The sequence below is a fragment of the Bombus bifarius genome, unplaced genomic scaffold (genome assembly GCF_011952205.1).
Source record: "Bombus bifarius isolate JDL3187 unplaced genomic scaffold, Bbif_JDL3187 scf7180000007966, whole genome shotgun sequence".
NCBI classification, from domain to species: Eukaryota; Metazoa; Arthropoda; class Insecta; order Hymenoptera; family Apidae; genus Bombus; species Bombus bifarius.
The window spans coordinates 1,767,901-1,786,224 of record NW_022884352.1 but is presented as its reverse complement, the minus strand read 5'-3'; the positions used below and the strand labels follow the sequence as shown (position 1 = coordinate 1,786,224).

At 52.4% G+C, this 18,324-nt stretch overlaps 1 protein-coding gene across 16 annotated transcripts in view; it reads left to right on the top strand.

Annotated features, from left to right (window-relative positions):
• The first annotated feature begins 1,039 nt into the window (after positions 1 to 1,039).
• The window catches only part of LOC117206937 (zinc finger protein 853-like), a 61,651-nt gene continuing 44,366 nt past the window's right edge, over positions 1,040 to 18,324 (top strand). For 13 of the 16 annotated variants that reach the window (XM_033446724.1, XM_033446673.1, XM_033446742.1 and 10 more), the window contains exons 1-2: positions 2,698 to 4,457; positions 6,163 to 6,273. In XM_033446724.1, the coding sequence (XP_033302615.1) occupies positions 3,384 to 4,457; positions 6,163 to 6,273 (1,185 nt within the window). In that variant the 5' untranslated portion in view covers positions 2,698 to 3,383. Of the gene's footprint in view, positions 4,458 to 6,162; positions 6,274 to 18,324 lie in introns of all 16 variants that reach the window. The other 3 variants (XM_033446768.1, XM_033446759.1, XM_033446750.1) reach the window with 2 other exon arrangements.

Sequence of the window (18,324 nt, the reverse complement as noted above, 5' to 3'; positions counted from 1 at the left end):
AGACGACGCCACTCCAATTATTTTATCAAAATGCGTCAGTTTATCGAGGATCAAACGATTTTTACCAACGAATTTCCTTTTTACGAGCGATCGCCTGCAACGCGCGACGCGACGGCCAAACGCCACCGTGTCTCCCGGCACACGTGTTCTCGTCAAACTACTCCGACGAATCGTTCGTAACGGGCCGATAACAGTTCGTAACAGTGCAGTTAAAGTGACCAGTCGTTTTTTCATATCATTTTCCAATTGATTTCCTTCGCCGGTAGTAATTCGAAAGAGAAACGGACACCTTTCTCTCGGTTCTCGAATCGAGAATCATTCGACGTTCCGGCGAATCCCGAAATCCTTTCGTTTCCTGCTCGACGAGTAGGTGTCCCTCGGTCCCGCCGCTCTATTCGCCCCTTTCGCCGCTCGTTGAAAACCAAACGTTACGAACATCGAAGCGTCGCGTGCCGAAACTCACGTGCCGTGAATTTTACGAAAATCGGAGAACGAAGAATTTCGTCGCGAGTGACAAAACGTGTCTCGATAACGCGATCCGTTCGACGAGGGCGTTCAGTTGCAAAGTGGTCAAACGCCGTAGCCGTCGAATCTAAGGACCATAGCCTATAAGTTGCATGCTTAGAACTCGCGGGAATAGATCGGAGATCGAGTGAAACGTAGCGCGCGGGTCGTCGCGTCGTAGAGACGTAGCCGGTTGAATCGGAAGCACGTCGGTGAGAAACAGTCGGCATAAAAATAGCGTTTTCTTTTTGAATTGCAGCTTCGAGCGGGAGACGCGTTGCAGCAAGAGATTCCCGCGCAGGAGAGGAAGACTGGACAAAGCGGAAGAAGCAGAATAAGACGAGCAAAGCAGAAGAAGCGGAGGAACACAGGAGTAAAAGAAGAGCGAAAGCGAGACGCGTAGAAGCGGGGTTGCGACGGAAGTGATTCGATAACGAAAAAGGAAAGAGGAAGGCGGATAGAGCGAAGCAGAAGAGAAGAGAAAGGTGGATTAAGAAGAATAATATTAAGAAGAAGAAGAAGGAGCAGGAGGAGGAGCAGGAGGAGAAGAAGAAGAAGAAGAAGGAGGAGAAGAAAAAGAAGAAAGAGAAGAAGAAGGTGAAGAAAGAGAAGATCCGGGACAAGGATAGATTTGGTAGAGAGGGCAAAGGAATCGAGTGAAAGCAAAAAGTCGGTAGAGCAAGGACGAAGGAAAAGGAAGAAAGAAGTGAAGAAGCTCGTTAGAGAGAACCTCGCGCCGCATACATATATATTTCAGTGTGTTCAAAAAACGAGTGTACCTAAGTGCAATATTATTAAAGCTAAACGATAATAAGAAGCAACCACAACTACCATCGACGATATCGGTAACGACGAGCGGTTAATCGATAATCGAATAGAATTCCTTTTAAAGAGTTAAAAACCCTAGAGTCGCATTTCGAGGAGGAGTCGTGTGAACAGACGCGAAACAAACAGGACGAAGGATCGTATAGGAGAGGACGCGGGCACCGCTAAACCTGTAAACGAAAGGAGAATCGGCGATCGGTTGCGGCGGATGCCAGCCACAGCGTCTTCGACACACGCTGTGCAGACGGAGTGACCGAAATCGCGACAGAGAAGAACTGCCGTCCCGGTTCAAAGAAATCACACTACGTATCACACACGGCCGACGCGCCAGTCCCTTTTCCTTCGGCATTCGACGAAAGGGCTTGCACGTTCGCACACACGCACACACACGCACATCGACATAACGGGGCTACTAACTACTCAGGGCAAAGCGGGACGAGCAGTATCTATCCGCCAAGCGTGATTTCTCACCCGGCAGCACACACTCTGCTCTACGACAGATACTTCGACCAACAACAGAGAGTCTCGCGTCTGCACGGACTGTCCTTCTCGTTCACACCGTCCGGGCTGGGCAATCCTGAATTTTAACCTGAACTTAAGTGTATGATAGACTTTAAGTTAGATAGAACAAAGAAATAGGCTGTTCTCCGCTTACGGAGGACGTCCATTCGCGCGCGCATCGATTCATCGGGCACACACACGCCCGCACGCACACATACACACACACAAACACACACGCGCGCGCACGCACGCACACTCACACGCACATACGCGCGCGCACGCACTAAAACGGGCGCGCGCACACGGCTAGAAGAAACACGTACGTATCAGAACGTTAATGCACGTTAGTGGAAGGAGGATCTGAGGGAGAAGACGAAGAAGAAAAAGAAGAAGAAGAAGAAACTGCTAGAATCACCGAACTGCGGAGACGCTTGTACGCGATCAGCGAGAGATATAAAGAAGAGCCATCGGTATCGATATCGGTGATCGAGTTACGGGAGACGGGTTTCGAAAGATCGAGAAAAGTGGAAGGGCCATCGATCGTAGAGAGAACAACGGATCGGTGGTGCTTGCGAATAAGACGAGTAAGACCGGAGAGGAGCCAACGACGAGACAAGTGAGGAAAGAGGCCGAGTGGCGCAAGAGACCGTGGTACCAAGGCAGAGTGAGAAACGGCCGAGGAAGAGGCCAAAGAAAAGAGCCAAGAGGGCTGTATCGAGGGAAAGAGTTTCATGAGCCAAGTAGCGGGAGGCAGCAGCAGCAGCAGCAGCAACAACAGCAGCAGCAGCAGGCCCGGGAAGTCGAAGCAGGTGGCGAGTAAGTGACGTTGCCCGCCGCCCACGTCGAGCGAGGATCGTTGTCCTTAAGACGATCCTGGGCTAAGAAGAGCGCGATACAGCGGAGAGAAAGATAGGAAGGAACGGCGGCGAGCGCGGAAGTGTGCCGGCCGTCGAGCTGCTTACCGAAAGGGGTGCGAAAAAGCGGGCAAGCTGCGCCGGAAGGGGGTAGCCCGGGCTTCTCGCGAAGGCCTCAAAATTTCGGACGCGACGGCGGCCCTGGACCTACGTGCCCAGACGCAAACCCAACCCGACTTTGGCTTGGACCACCACCAACAGCAGAATCACCATCAACACCAACAGCAACAGCAGCAGCAACAACAACAGCAGCAGCAGCACCAACAGCACCAGCAGCAGCAACATCAGCAGCAGCAGGGCCAAAATCCAGATTCGCGACCACACCATCACCTTCAGCAGCATCATCATCATCAGCATCATCCCGGAAATCATCTCCACTCTGGCGATTCGGGGGGTGGGATAGGAGGTGGAGGAGGTGGCGGTGGAGCCGGTGGAGGTGGCGGTGGCGGAAGTGGCGGCGGTGGAAGTGGCGGTGGTGTTGCTGGTGTTGGTGGAGGAGGGTCGGCCGGGCCCGAGGTTGACAGATCCGTCAGGATCCACGACGAGGACGACGAGGACATCACCGAGAGGGAGGACGAGGAGGAAGACGAGGATCCCTGCAGCTCGCCCGAACCGGACCTCGAAAACGAGCCGGAGCCCATGGAGGTCCAAGCCTCGGCCGTCACAGCGGCGGCCGCGAATCTTCACGCGCTGCGACAGCATGTTTTCAAAATGTCCGACTACTGGCAACAACCGCAGCGGGGTCCGCCTCAGCATTCGCCGGGCATACAGCACAGCCCTATCTCCAACTCGACTCAACAGCAAGTGCAACAGATGCACAGCCCTCTTGGTCAGCAGCAGCAGCAGCAGCAGCAACAACAACAGCAGCAGCAGCAGCAGCAACAACAACAACAGAACGTCTCACAGGTGCAGCAGACCGCTAACGCGGCATTAGGACAGACCGCCAGTCCGCAACAGCAGATGCAGCAACAACAACAGCACGCGATGTCCATGGGCCAACAAACGGCTCAAGGAGCGCAGCATCAGTCTTCGCCGGCACCGACGACGCCCTCGCCGCAGGCCGACCATCAGGGCGCCATCACGTCCAGCATGGCCCAGAGTCTTCACAGTCTCGCACAAGCACAACAAAGCATGTCCCAAGCCTCGAGTCCGTCGTTGGCCGTTCAAGCGGTCCAGGCGGCTCAGGCTCTCAATCAGAACCTGGGGCAGGCGTTGACTCAAGCCTTGACGCAGAACATGCAACAGAACCTAGGGCAGACTCTGCAGCACAATCTCGCGCAAAGTCTCACCCCGAGTCTGTCTCCCCAACAGCAGCAACAGTTGCTCAATCAGCCGCAGAACTTAAGCCAGGCCAGCCAGAACCTGCAACAAAATATCCAAAGTCAGGCGCAGAATTTGTCGCAAACGTTGCAGCAACAGGCGCAGAATTTGACCCAGAACCTCGGCCAGAGCTTGAGTCAACAGGCGCTGCAACAACAGGCAGCGCAAAACCTTACGCAGAATTTGCAACAACAGGCTCAAAATTTGACGCAGAACCTGCAACAGCAGGCGCTCAACATGGCGGGCAGCATCGCTCAGAACGGAGCGCTCGCCGGGATGAACATGTCGGCCAACCAACAACAGAACTCCCAGAACTCGATGCTAAGTCCGGGCGCGACCAGCCAAGACTCCCACGATGCCAGCCTGACTGAAAAGCTTGTCAACGAGCTGCAGGTAAGAATAATACGTTTACACGATCGATAAAACGATACTCTTTCTCACTCACTCACTCTCTTTCTCTCTGTCTGTCTGTCTGTCTGTCTGTCTGTCTGTCTGTCTCTCTCTCTCTCTCTCTCTCTCTCTGTCTCTCTGTCTCTCTGTTTTCCATTTTTATTTGCTCGATCTCGGTTAGACTTTTCTCGTCCGTAGCTGCGGAGGGAAGAGATAAATAACTGGGACGAGGCAACCGCGATAAAAGTGCATAATGCGCCGATAAATAGGGTCATTCACTTGGGCCGACTGACGCCGGACAATACTTTCAAACAGTTTCTACCGATGGAGAAAAATACGCGTCTCGTCTCGCCTCGAGATCACGTGGAATCTCTTGTATGCTTCGCTATGCTTCGTCTCGCTTTCGATTAACAACGTCGAAAGGTCTAAATTCTTCTAGCGCAAGTTATAAAATCGTAGACTCCGTGATTTCGTTAAACTGGAGCCAACGTTCGAGCGAGAGATTTCTATCAAGTATTCGTGACTAAGATGAACAACGAGGATGCGGATAGTTCCTCGATTAGGGCGAAAAAAGACCAGATGTCAGACCTGTCAGAATCGACAGGATACGGACGAAAACGCGCGTATCGGCTTAACTGGATGACTTTCAATAAATCGCGCTACATCGTCGACAATTTCGCTGACTGTTTGAATATCTGCGACTGTACCGAGATACACTGACCATGGTTCACGCACATCGGAATACGTTGACTTACCACATCGCGTACTTCAACACGCGTACGCGAACACGCACACGAACGCTCACACGCACACCTACATGTGCACGCATGCAACAGAACGAGCAAGAGAGGGAGAGTGAGAGAGAGTGAATGTTGGCGCGGGAGCGCGCGCTCGCGCTCCAGCTAGCAGCCAAGCAAAGCAGCCAGCCACGCACACATTAGAGTCACGGGGCCACAAATGCAAACGCGGCCCACGCACACCGATGCGAGGAGATGCAGATACGTCGTCTCTCGGGGTTCTTGACCCGCGCAACACAGATAATACTATACGCATACGTCATACGGTACGCCGAGAAGATGTTCTCGAGAAAATATCGCGGCGTGCTTCTGCGATGCCACAGTCCGCGAGCTTCGATACGAGGAAACTAAGTAAATATATCCCCGCGGATCCGATTCGGTCTCACCGCCAATAGGAATCCGAACCGTTTTTCCTTTTTCTTTCTTCTTCTTTTCTCTTCTTTTTTTTTTTCTTCTTTTTTCTTTCCTGTTTCTTTCGCTCGCGCGAATTACGACACAAGCAGGGAGAACAACAACCGATTTCGTAGTACAGACTTTTCGTATCGCGCGATTTTACCAGGTAGGACGATCTACGTTGAGGCGAGTGAAAAGAACGCGATGGAGGAAAAAGTTGAATGACTCGACTATCCGACGTTACGGATGATTCCTCGTTTCTTGTTTTATTTTGGACGTTGTTTAAACAACGCTCATCCGTCTCCCCTACCAAATCTCTATAGCGTCTTTCAGTTTTCACGCGCGAGGATTCTTTCCAAGGAAAAGGAAAGATTTCGAGCGACTAGTCGTGGATCGTTTCACGAATTACCGTAAGAGCACCATATTTGGTAGGGAAGAAAGCGATTTTGTATCACTGCCGGCTATAAGAAAGAGCAGAGAGAAGTAAACTAACACGAGCCTCCTGTCTTGCCTGATAGTCTCGTGCCTCTGCGGCGGGACTTGGAGGTGCGGGAGGCGCCGGCGGAGGCGGAGGAATGGGCAACATCAGCGAACGCACCCTCGAGGAATGCTGGTCCACCCTGCAACGAGTGAGTTGAATACTCAGCCCGTTCAAAATCCCCTTATTATTTCTCCTCGTCACGCAGCTTCCTGCAATTTCTCACTTTTTTTCTTTCTCCTTTTTTCTCGCTTTTTCTTTTTCTTTTTCGTTTTCTTTCTCGCCAATTCGTACAAGGCTCGACGTACGTAACTTTTTCTTTCTTCTTTTCTCGTTTTCCTCTACGTTCCTCCCGCACGTTTCACGCAACTGTCACACCTATGCGTACACAGTATATATAATTATATCGCGTCTTTGGTCACGCGATTGCGCGTACTTCATTCTCGTTTTCCGAGTTATGAGTTTACGAGCAGATCTCGCTCGCTCTCTTCGTCTCTCTTCGTTCTCATTGTTTTTACTTTCTGCACTCGCATTTTTCGTTAGTTTGTTTATCGCAGCGCCTAGCATGCTCTACGTGCGTGTATGTGCTTCTCTGTATGGATTTATTAATTTTCCTTTAATCTTAACGTTAAAAGATCCGTCGCTTGCTAAGAAATCGTCTGGCAGCTCATCGCCTGCTCAACGAACGGCGCGACGCCTCGATCGTCGATAAAATGTTGACCGCCGTGGCGGTTCGAGATCGATCCAGCGATTCTTACGAGAAGATCGCGGACGGTGGATTTTTACGGACAAGATCCGTAGGTAGATGACCGAGCGTCTCGGCCAACGGTACCTCGCAGCTCGCGGGACAATACCGCGTTTAATTGTTCCATACGCGTATTCCACGCACGATGCAACCGATTTAATGGGACACTCAGTCGCGATCGATAGTACGAGTCTCCGCGTATATGGCGTTGTCCTTTTACGAGGCACAACCGAAATGAAGGGAAAGGAAGCACCGCTAACGAGCCGTGAATCGAGTTCGTCTATCCGTTCGACTCGAAAGAACGAGATGCCCGGAGGTTGAGGGGGAGGGAGGGGGGAGAGAGAGAGAGAGAGCGTGAGAGAGAGAGAGAGAGAGGAGGAGGAGAAAGGAGAAAGCCACGAAGAACATAGGGATGGAGAAGGGGATGGCGGGAAAGAGTAAAAAGAGAAGCGGCTCGTGCAAAACTTTTAAATTCTCGTCCCGAGTACGAAAGCAACAATTTGTTTCGCTAAGTAGCTGTGGCGCTCTTTTGTTTTTCCGACTTCTTTTATTCTCGCTAACTGCGGCGGGATGAATGGAGTGGTGGCGGCGAGGTGGTTCGGTAGCGCGGCGATTCCACTCCCTCGTCCATCGCCACCTTGAAAGCGACTCGCGAGCCCGGCCGAGGCGAAACTTTCGGAAAATCGCAAAAACGCCGCACGATGGCGAAGTTTTCACGTTTTGCCGGGATTTAATTAAAACATTCGCTTCCTTTGTGGCGCTCCGTAACGGCGAATCTTCGATGGAGGAGCGTGGCCGCCGGGGCTCGTGACAAAATGTTAAAAGCGACGCGCACACTTAATTGACTCTCGTTGCTCTCCGCCATTTTCCAGAGGCGGAAACGCGCCGATGATTCTCACGGCATCTGTCGCCTTTTGCACGCCTTTTTCACGCTCGTTCCACGTCGATCGTTCGATTCCGAAACGATCGGTCGTGCACGAGCAAAGCGGAGCCCCGGACGCGACACGACCACGATTATTAACCGTGGCCGCGTCAACGAAATAAACCCGTTGCCCGTTACGAATCGTGGGAAAACAAAGGGTGCGGAAGAAGATGGAAAGTCGAAAACATTAATGCGTCGCGACGTTGTACAAACACTCGTCGCCGAGTGATTCTCATGGTTGTCGATCGGGGCGTAGAGAACGTAGCCGACGATGGAGAAAGCGGTTTTTGTTCTTTCACTGGCTCGAAAATTAAAATCCAATTATTTCGACACCTCTGCGCGACCCTTTCGGCGATACAAATGAATTTTTTGCGTCGGCTCTTTCTCTCCAAATCTCTGCTTCACCCCACCTTCAAACCGGTTCGACATCGGAGCGTAACGTAACGCAGCCGCGGGCCTACCCTTGACCAGATCCAGCGTCCCGATTTTCAATCGACGACAGCTGCCAGAACCGGAACTGCGCCACGGGCGCAAGAAGAAGATGACGAAAAAAAAAAATAGGGTGGAGGCTTCAAGAGACTGTGAACGCTCGGATCGATACTCGCAGAATCGTCTCTGACGCACGAGACGCGCGCTACGATTAGACCGCGATTAGGCGACGCAAGCAGAAGACAATTACGCTACCCATAACGCCATACATTCGAGTCTGCTTAACCTTTCTATCGTTCGAAAGAGTTCCACGAGGATAACCGCGTTTCGCGCAGCTACCAAAAACAAAAAGAGCCTTTCTCACGTTCGGTTTCACCGTCCCCTTGAGCGTAACTTATTTTTTTACCTTCAACCCCGAAGAGGTTCCATCGTATTATTTAAATAACGGTGTTCACGCGCGTGCCATTGTTTCGCTAACCCTTCTACTATTACGAAAAGGCGCGGTGTGGCGAGGGGCGAGCGACGGGGGGCGAGGGGCGAGGGGGAGGGAAGAGGAGAGGGGGGGGGCGAGAAAGCTTTCTGTTCCAAGTCGAAGAAGAAAACTCGGAGGATGAAAGATAGAAGGGCGGGAAGAGGGAAGAACTTCCGTGCCGCGTAGCCGTTATGGCGAAGGCAAAATTACGACATCTCAAGTCCAGGGGCAACCATACCTTCTGCCCGTTCAGTACGTACAAAGTTTCCTGGCTTTTCAGTAATTTTCTATGATTTTCAGATCGCATGATCGCTAACAATAACGCCGGCCCCGTGCCGGCTGTTAAGATCCTTCTAATCGAATTGTTCGATCTTCGGTGAAACTGTAGACTAGAGTCGCAGACCAACGGTAAGAGAAAGAACGGCAAATAGCTAAATTTCGAAGAAACCCAAGCCGTAGAAGCCGGTCGGCTTACGAAAGTACAGTTCGATGCTCCATCTCTCGCACTACCTTTCGTTCCATTTCCTCGCGAATCTCGTTTATTCGACAAATCGAACGGTCGGACAAACTGGCAAAAATCGGTCGGATATTGCGCGAGTCGCGAGGTCACGAGCCGTCCAAGCAACGTTGCCTCGCGATGACAGATATCTTGTCAAAAGCGTGGCCGCCCAAAGCGAAGGAGAAAGGTACGCGTTACAAAGTCGTGTGCCGGCCGAACGTTCTGTACGCGTCGCGTACGGCTCGTTCTTCCTCTTCTTTTTTTCTCTCCTTCCTCGTCATTCGCTCGCTCGCGCGGTTCCGCCATGACCTACCCCAAGCGCGGTCGGCGAAAGAAAAAGAACGAGTAAAGGGGAGAGGGAGAAGGGGCGAGAGCGGGCGAACCGAGAGAAAAAGAGTGAAAGAGAGAGAGAGAGAGAGAGAGAGGGAGAGTGAGAGTGAGAGGGAGGGAGCGAGAGTGGAAGAGAGGGAGGGAGGGAGAACCGGAGAACGAGAGAAGAGGAAAGAAGTCGCGCGCCCACACACGGCTGGCAAAGTTGCAACGTGGATGACCAGGAGAAGAGTTGGCCGCGGTAACGAACGAGCGAGATGGAACAGTACGGGGCAAGCAGAGGGGCGAATGGGAGGGGGCGAGGTGCAATGGAATAGAGTTTATTCTTTGTGTCGCGCGTATGGCTACGCGCTTTTTTTTTTATCGTTCGTTGACTCCGCTCCGTTCTGCAGTCGCGTTCACCACATCGCTCGGCACGATAAGATTACGCTCACAGGGGCGGTCATGCGCGATATTCGCGCGCTCCGAAAGTTCCGCACGTTTTTTCTCCCAGAGGATTTTCATTTCCAGCTCGATCGCGCTCCCAAATTCCATCTCTCTCCGGACCGGCATCTCGGCCTATCCGAGCTTGCTGGAAGCTGTCGCTTTCTCGCGAATCCAACGCTATACCGTGTAACGCGACTCGCTCGTCGCCTACTATTTCGATCTGACGCGATAGACGCGATAGACGCGATAGACGCGATAGGATCGATCGATCGATCGCAGTCTGTGCCATCTTCGTAGAGCAACAAAGGTCCGTCCGTCCGTCCGTCCGTCATGTACCAGATATTTTCTGAAATTCACTCTGCCCGTCCTCGTGCTGTACGTTCAGCTTCCATAACCGAGCGTTTCTTAACCAACAGAGTCACCCTGTAGAATACCCAACTTATTAAACAACCGTTATCCTACGTGCCACTGGTAATTATTGCAAACTCGAAACGTGACGCGTACGCAACAGCCATTAATTCGTGCGCTGGCTGGTTCTACTCGAATGCAAAACACCGGGCACCGTAATAGCCGATGCAAGAAGGCAGGATCTAAAGGAGGGCAGGGCGGGGAAAGAAATTTCATCGAAGAGCGGAGAAAGAACAGCGGGGAAAATGGAGAGGAAAATGCAAAACGGCGAAAACCAAGAGAGAGACGTGGGTCTGCGCGGAGTTGAGAAATCTCGGCGGCCGGTCACGAGAGAGACCGCGCGCGTATCCCAGAACCTTTCCTCTCCTCTGGTCGGAGCTGCCGCGGCAAAAGATCGTTGCCCTTCTAAATATAAGTTTGCAAAATCGAACAGCAAAACTGCGGAGTTTTGCCGTGGTCTGTGCGGCTCTGTGTGTATATTGCCGCTAGATCAGACCCCTTCTTCTTCTTCTTCTTCTTCTTCTTCTCCTCCTCCTTCTTCTTCTTCTTCTTCTTCTTCTTCTTCTACTACTACTACTACTACTACTTCTTCTTCTTCCTCCTCCTCTTCTTCCTCTTCTTCGTCTTCTTCTTCTTCATCCTCTTCATCGTCCTCCTCTTCTTCTTCGCCTTCTTCTTCTTCTTCTTCTCCTCCTCCTCCTCCGCCTTCCTCTTCTTCTGCCGAGCTGCCCGTTGCACTCGCGCTCGCGCTCCTCTTTCCAGCGCGTCGCCTGGTCCTCCTCCGCCGCAGCGTATCCTCCATCGGCACTCTCCTACTCCCTCGAATCTTTGCCCATATCTACCACCTTCTTCGGATCCCCTCTTCGACTCCCTCCGACACCGATCCCCACTGCAGCTTCGTGACCTCGAAGGCCTGCGAATCCGCTCTTTCGTTCGCGTCGACTTTCGGACAAAATTCGTCTGGCTCCCCTGAACGTAGTCGTAGGTCAGGATCCAGTCGCGTCACGGCTGTTTCGCGCCATGCGGCCAACCGCGGTGGATCCATCCGGAACCCCTTTTCCGGCCAGACGTGGATTCGCCTGTTCGCACTTTTTGGCCCTCGCCGCCACCGCAAAAATATGACAACCGTTTCAAACGTTTCCACGAGATTAGCTGCGACTTGAATCGATACGGTTCGTCGTTAATTTTCTCCTTGATTTTTCTGACTCTTATTCTTTGACTCTTCCGCTTTGATTTTTCGCCACTCCTGTCAAATATTCAGTCCTGAAAATTGCATATTTCGGGATACGGCTGCAGTTTCTCCGATATCACGAATCGTTCGTGTCCGTGGGGCGTTTTCTCATCCTCGTGTACGAGCAAAGTAGTACAGGCAAAGTTTCGCGAAAAATTGAAACGAGAATAGGGGGATTTTCCTGGTAGCGACGCTTCTAAATGGCAGGTCGAACGCGAATTACGAGGCTCGTCAATTTCTAAAGCAGCGAGGAAAAGTAGCTTGTCCGTGAGGAATTAAACGAAGACGAAACGAGATTAAAGCCGTGCGAAAGATCTCGAGTAGGAAGCGAGAGAGACGAAGCTGGCAGAGACGACCGAGACCGACGAGCGAAACGGCAGAGATAAAAAAAATCCGACCGCGTGGAAAAAATAACCGAGCCGGAATCTGGGTCAGCGGGGCTGTGCAATCAGAATGTGCCAATGTCAGCCGCATAGATCGCAAGGCCAGCAAAATCGTGAGCAGTGAAAAAGTCTGTGCTCGATCGTGCATCGATCTTTGCGCGCCGATCGAAAAAATTCTACCGTATCCGACGATCGTCAAGAGAGGGAAAGGAAGAGAGGTAAGAGGGCGGACACTGGATTCGCGAATTCACCGTCTAATCGTTCGATGCAAGAGTCCCGACCAGAAAATCCGCGACCCACGAGGAATTTCGAGCGCCCGTGTTTTTTTCTCGCCGAGTACGTTCATCCTATAAGGCGGATGAAAGAGCAAAGAGCGTTCACGGTGTGCACGTTGCAGCGGCGAGCGGTCGGCGTCATCGTCATCGTCATCTCGTGCATGCGTGGGTGAATAGCCTGGCCGGTCTCGAGCAATACAGACGAGACAGAGAGATTGGAAGAGAGAAGGCGAGCAAGCCGAGAGATCAGAATGAGAAGTTCTTGTAAAAGAAAGACGGCGAGTATCGCGCGGTAAAGGGGGGGCAAAGAGGGGCAAAGAGGGGCAAAGGGGGGCAAAGGGGGGCAAAGGGGGCCCGCGAGAACGAAAGACGCTCGACGCGCGGCGTACCGACTCTACAGAATCGCCAAGCTTCTTTGCTGCGTTCGTTCATCCTTCGATTTTATTCCCTCCGAGGATGGATCGTCACATTTTCGTGTCGTCTTCCAACACCTTTGCCTCTGCAAGACGAGAAAACAACTTTGTCACGAACCATCGAGTATCGTTCGTCCTATTCAACGCGTCGCTTCATCTCGAAACGCGGTCCATCCGCCTACTATTGGTCTACTATTGTCGGTCGCCGTCCAACTCGACCAAGCTCGCATCCAACGATTTCGTAGACAGTTTAGCATCCAGAAGATCATCCCTGTTAGGTGCCGTGTAGATAAAACGTGTACGATCCGAGTTAGCGGGATGGCAAAGACGCAACCCCACTCCGAACTCTCGTGGATCCGCTCTGGTAGCTTCTCGAGGCAAGTATTCTACCTTCGGACCTTCGCGCCAGTGCCCCCCACCGGACGCTATCCAGCCAATCGGCCGCGAGGACGCCGGCGTGAAGCCTACGCGGCGGCGGGCAGGCCGATTCTCGCCGGCGCCCCAGCATTTTATACGGAAAAGACTCTTTAACGAAGCACAAGGTGCGCACGCACGACCAACTTCACGCGACACCACGCGCGCACCGCGTCACACGCACACGGGGAGGCGAGAGTGCGACGAAGACGAAGACGACGACGACGACGACGACGACCACGACGACGACGACGACGACCACGACTACGACCACGACAACCACGACGACTACGACCACGACCACGATCACGACCACGACGACAACGACGACGGCCACGACGACGACAACGACGACGACAACGACAACGACGACAACGACGACGACCACGACCCACGACCACGACCACGGCTTAAACGAAGACAACCGGTGACAAGGTTTTCCATATCCTCTTCTTCCTTCTTCCATCGTCCTTCTCCTTTCGACGTCGCATTTTTTAATCGTCGGCGAGTCAAGCAAGAACAAAGAACAACGACACCGAGAGAAATAGAGAGAAAGAGAGAAAGAGAGAAAGAGAGAAAGAGGGAAAGAGGGAAAGAGTAGGCGACAGAGAGAGAGAGAGAGAGAGGGGGGGAGAGAGAGATCCGGAAAACGTGGAGATTCGAACTCGCTGGAAACTCGCCGGGACCGTAGGGGCCAAGAGGACCACGACAGAGGGAGAGACGACGATCTGTTGGATCTGAATCGTCGTCCGATGCACGGCGAGGTGGTCACCGAGGAGGAAGGAGGACCGTCAAAGTACCGAGACCCGAGGAAAAACCACGCAAGATGAGTGACAACGTGCGCGGCATTGACAGCTGACAGCGCGCGAGGAATTCTCTTCGTCTCTCGTGCGCCGCTCTCTCGGTGTATACGCGGCTCCTTTTCTCGTCCTGCGTCTCCTCTTCGTCTTCGATTCCAGTGTCCCCGCGAGTGTTCCCTTCTTGCTCCATTCGCACAGGCTCGCTCCCTTCGTTCCGCATCTTCTTCGTCATTCTCCTCCGCCCGTACTTCGCCGCCCCCACCAGTAAGCAACCGCGCCGCGAAGTGCCGAACGATGAACTCGGGCAACAGTGTGCCATATTTTGTGATCTTTTTACCTAGCTCCTACCACCGCGTTTTAACTGTGATCCACCTACTCTAGAGAACCGTGCACGAGAGGTAAGGAGACATACTTCTACTTGTAACCGCCGCGCCGACTACGTAGCCTAACCGAGACCGATGGATGGCGGGCGCGATGATCTGTTACGCGTCGGACAACGCGCAGTCCGTCTATCTGTCATAACCACTCGTCGTTCGGACTTTACACTCGCATGCTGAAAACTCGAACAGATCGACTCGAACAAAGCGAAGAAGAAATTCGAACCGTGCAGCAAACCTCGCAAACACGGTCTCGCCTGCCATCCACATGCGTCTCTGCTCGATCGAGAGCCAACAACCGTCAGATTCCGCCAGATTCCGTCAGATTCCGCCGGAACCGTCCTTCCGCGGAACCGCGTACGCCGGTTACGCATTCCAGAACGAGGACGACGCGCTCCTTCGAGCGCGAAACACCGCCAACTGGATCGACTCGAAGTCAACGTATCTCGCGGGAGAAAGATCCTTTCGTCGTCTCCCCCAACGGGAGAAACGCGTGCACTTCTCGCGGCGCGTTCCACGCTGCCGCTCTCTCGAAATCCAACGCAGCTCCCTTCTCGTTTCACCGATACAAACAGGGTATTTCGTCGATCCAGTCGTAGATTCGACGACAGTCCGCCTCTTCGCGCTAGGCACCGCGTCTCTGCCCGAGCTTCGTCTATCTTCTCTCCAATATCCTATACACCGCTGTCGCTAAACCTATTTCGCCGACTCTACGCGGATAAGTACGTAGATTTAGTAGCTCGCTTATTCGTACTTGAATTGATAGAAGAAGAATCGATCGTTTCCCGAAACTCGATAGCATTTCCTCGTCGGAACGTGCCGGGACGTGCCGGGCCGTTGTTGCGAGACCAGCCGCGACCTACTCCAATCGAGCAACCGATCGACCTCCTGTAGATCGCTCGACACTTGCCAGTCGCCGCGAGAAACGTGTGCCCTGAACAGATTCGCGTACCTCTCTCCGGTGGACGTAGCTCGCCGGGGCATTTTTCATCGGGCTCGCGAGCCACGATCGCGCGAGGAAAGCGATTCTAAGATGGAGAAACACGGCATTTGCATGCGGTAGAGAGAAAACAGGCTGCCGCGCTGCTAGCAAGAGAGCAGATAAACGGAGAGAGATAACGAGTGTATGCAGATCGCGGCGAATCGTTCGAAGAAAATTCCTTTCGCCGGCAAAAAAGTCGACCCTTCGGTGTCGCGAGCCGTGGGAAATTTCGTTAGCGAAACGCTAGGGGACCGCCGTTTCGAGTCGCGCCCCGTGCAACAGCCCCTCCCCCCCCTCCAGCCCGGGTCTCCTCCTTCGTCGACCATCGAATCTTCTCTTCTCTTCGTCACGCGCTAACAAATTTCTCGTGTGAAAAATCGATTCTACCGACCAACACCTTTTCCCCGACCGAGTTCGCGTCGTTTTCTTTTTTTTTCTTCTTCTTCTCTGCTCTTTCCATTTTTTCTTCCTTTTCGAGTTCAACGACTCAGTGACCACGAGGTGGGACACGGGTTTGAGAAATGTCAAGAAATGCAAGCACCGTCGCGGAGCGGGTCGCAGAGTAAGGGGGAGGCAGAGGAGACGAATGAAAAGGAAAAGAGACGGAAAGCTGCAGAGGCTCGGATAGATAGAAAAGGAGGAAAAGGAGAAAGAGAAAGAACCGAGGAGAGCCACCAGACGTGGCAACGGCGCAAATGCAGAATGCACGCTGACATAAAACATACATATATGCAGGATGCAACGAGCAGCATCCAGCCTTCTCTTCTAGGAGTACTGTAAACGCTGTTCGACGTACCGTCAGTCGACGCAACTTTATTCCGAAACGCTGCAAACTCCCTTCGAGCAGTCTGCCTTCCTCTCGATACGTTTCGCCGCAATCCCACGTATATCGCTGTAATCGACGTATATTCCAAGCACAGAGGATGGCAACGTAATGCGTGGCCCGCCATTTCGCCGATTTTTTGGATTTACAACACCGGAGACGAACGCCGTTCACGGTTAATCGTGGATCGCGGCTATCGTTCGTCTTTCTTTCTCTCATTGAGAAATCCTCGCTCTTCTCCGACTGTTCGACGACCGCCCAAACATTTTCAGGCATCCAACAATTAGCCAGAAATTGGCCGTTTCGCGAGACGCGTTTTATGTCATCGATCGAATCGTTTCCTACGGAGTCGTAACGCGTAATACGCGGTGGCGCGGTTTTTCCGTCTCGAGTTTATTTACACGCGGCTATAACCACGTGTTACAGAATATACACCCCGTATACCGCGTAGCGCGAGAAACGAGGTCGTTGACACGCGAGTTTGCAGATTTTTCAGCCGCTCGAAACATCCTACTCTACTTCGAGCGGCTCGATATTTTCGGCTTCGAACCCCTTTCTTTTATCTGCGGCCGTGACTGGCCCGAACGAGGGACGAAGAAAGGCAAGAGAGGGAACGAACGCATCGTGGCTGGTGAACCTGACCTCCGACAATACGCCGGCGTCGGCGGCATTCCGTCCAAGCCTCCGCGCGACTCAGCCTCTCTTTCTCTCCCGAGCCATCGCGTGTTCCTTATTAAAATAAATTAAACTTCGCCAGAAAGATAGATAGAGAGATAGAGAGATACAGATAGTGATGAGAGAGAGAGATAGAGAGAGAGAGAGAGAGAAAGATACTTTCGATACTCGCTTCGTTTTAAACGAGTCCATTTGGTGAACGCGGCACACGGACACGCGTTCGACGAAGAAAAGAAGAAGAAGAAGAAAAAGAAGAAGAGGAAAACAGAGGAAAAGGAAAGAGAGACGAAATTTCACGAAAAATCGTGCCGGCCACGAAAACCGAAGGACATCTACTTCTTTATCCTTCGGTCGTGATTTGTACGCTGTTACGAGAATGCTTCAGGGTCGTCCCCAGTGTCGAGGATTCAGCAATCGGTCGGACACTCGGTCAAGGTTGCGCGATTATCGGCACGTTAATACCTTGCTGATCCACTGTGCAAACGTTCCAGCGATACCGAGAGCGTGCGCTTTTTATTGTTGACGGCTGAAACGTTCTCGTTTGCTCGCGTATCGCTCGCCGACGAATCGCGCGAAAACCTTTGCCAACTACTACAGATACACGTAATAAACGCCGTATCGTATGAGATATACCGGGTACGCGTACTTTGTATTTATTTGCAGGAAATATTCTGCTGGTGCGTAGAGTTAAAAACACGAACACAGGCTGTTCGTCCAACACGCGATACCGGACGATGGGAAACGAAAAGGCAGCGAAACGGGCGAAAGAAATTATACTCCACCGACTCCGCCAGTAGAACTGACCACGGACAAACCCGTTCATATTGTCTTACCTTGCCGCAGCCGCGGCCGCGACCACGACCGGCTACGTCGTGTCTGCGCGTCGCGTCGCGTCGGCGTGCCGGTTGTTAGCATACGTACGATATGATAAAAAAAGTACTGTGACGCGGGCACAAGGTTACTGCCACAAGGCAGTGATACGCACCACCCCACCAAGGCTGACAGTCGTTTTCTCGCGATTCTTCTCTATTTACGCGAAAGGAAAGTTTGTACGAGCGAAAAGTACAGCAAAGAGTAAGAACGAAAGGAAAGGAAAGGAAAGGAAAGGAAAGGAAAGGAAAGGAAAGGAAAGGAAACGAAACGAGACGTTACATCGATTTAAGGAAGCAACGGGGGAAAATATCGCTCGTATTTCCGACACGGACAAGAATTTCAGAATGTCGGCGAAACGTAAAGAAACGGTGCGCAAGCCGCGATACGTAAGAATAGCCCGATCGAAAGCCGAACAATCGCGACACGAATGCGTCGTCCGATCGTCGTGAAAGTTTAAAATGTGAAATACGACGAAGAACAGTTGCAGCACGAAACAAGGTAAATCGCATGCAAATCTCCGTGCTTCGACTCAATTAATATCGCAGGCGCACTTACGGCAGCTTGTTCGGATCCGTAGTCCCCGAGATTGTGGTTCTGCAACAGGCTGTCGGAGTAGCGCGACCTAAAGAACGCAAAAAGAAGGGAACAGAGCAACGGGATGAAAGAAGAGAGGGGAGAAAGACGGAGAGGCAGCGCGTAATCCGACACGTTCTTACATGGATGCA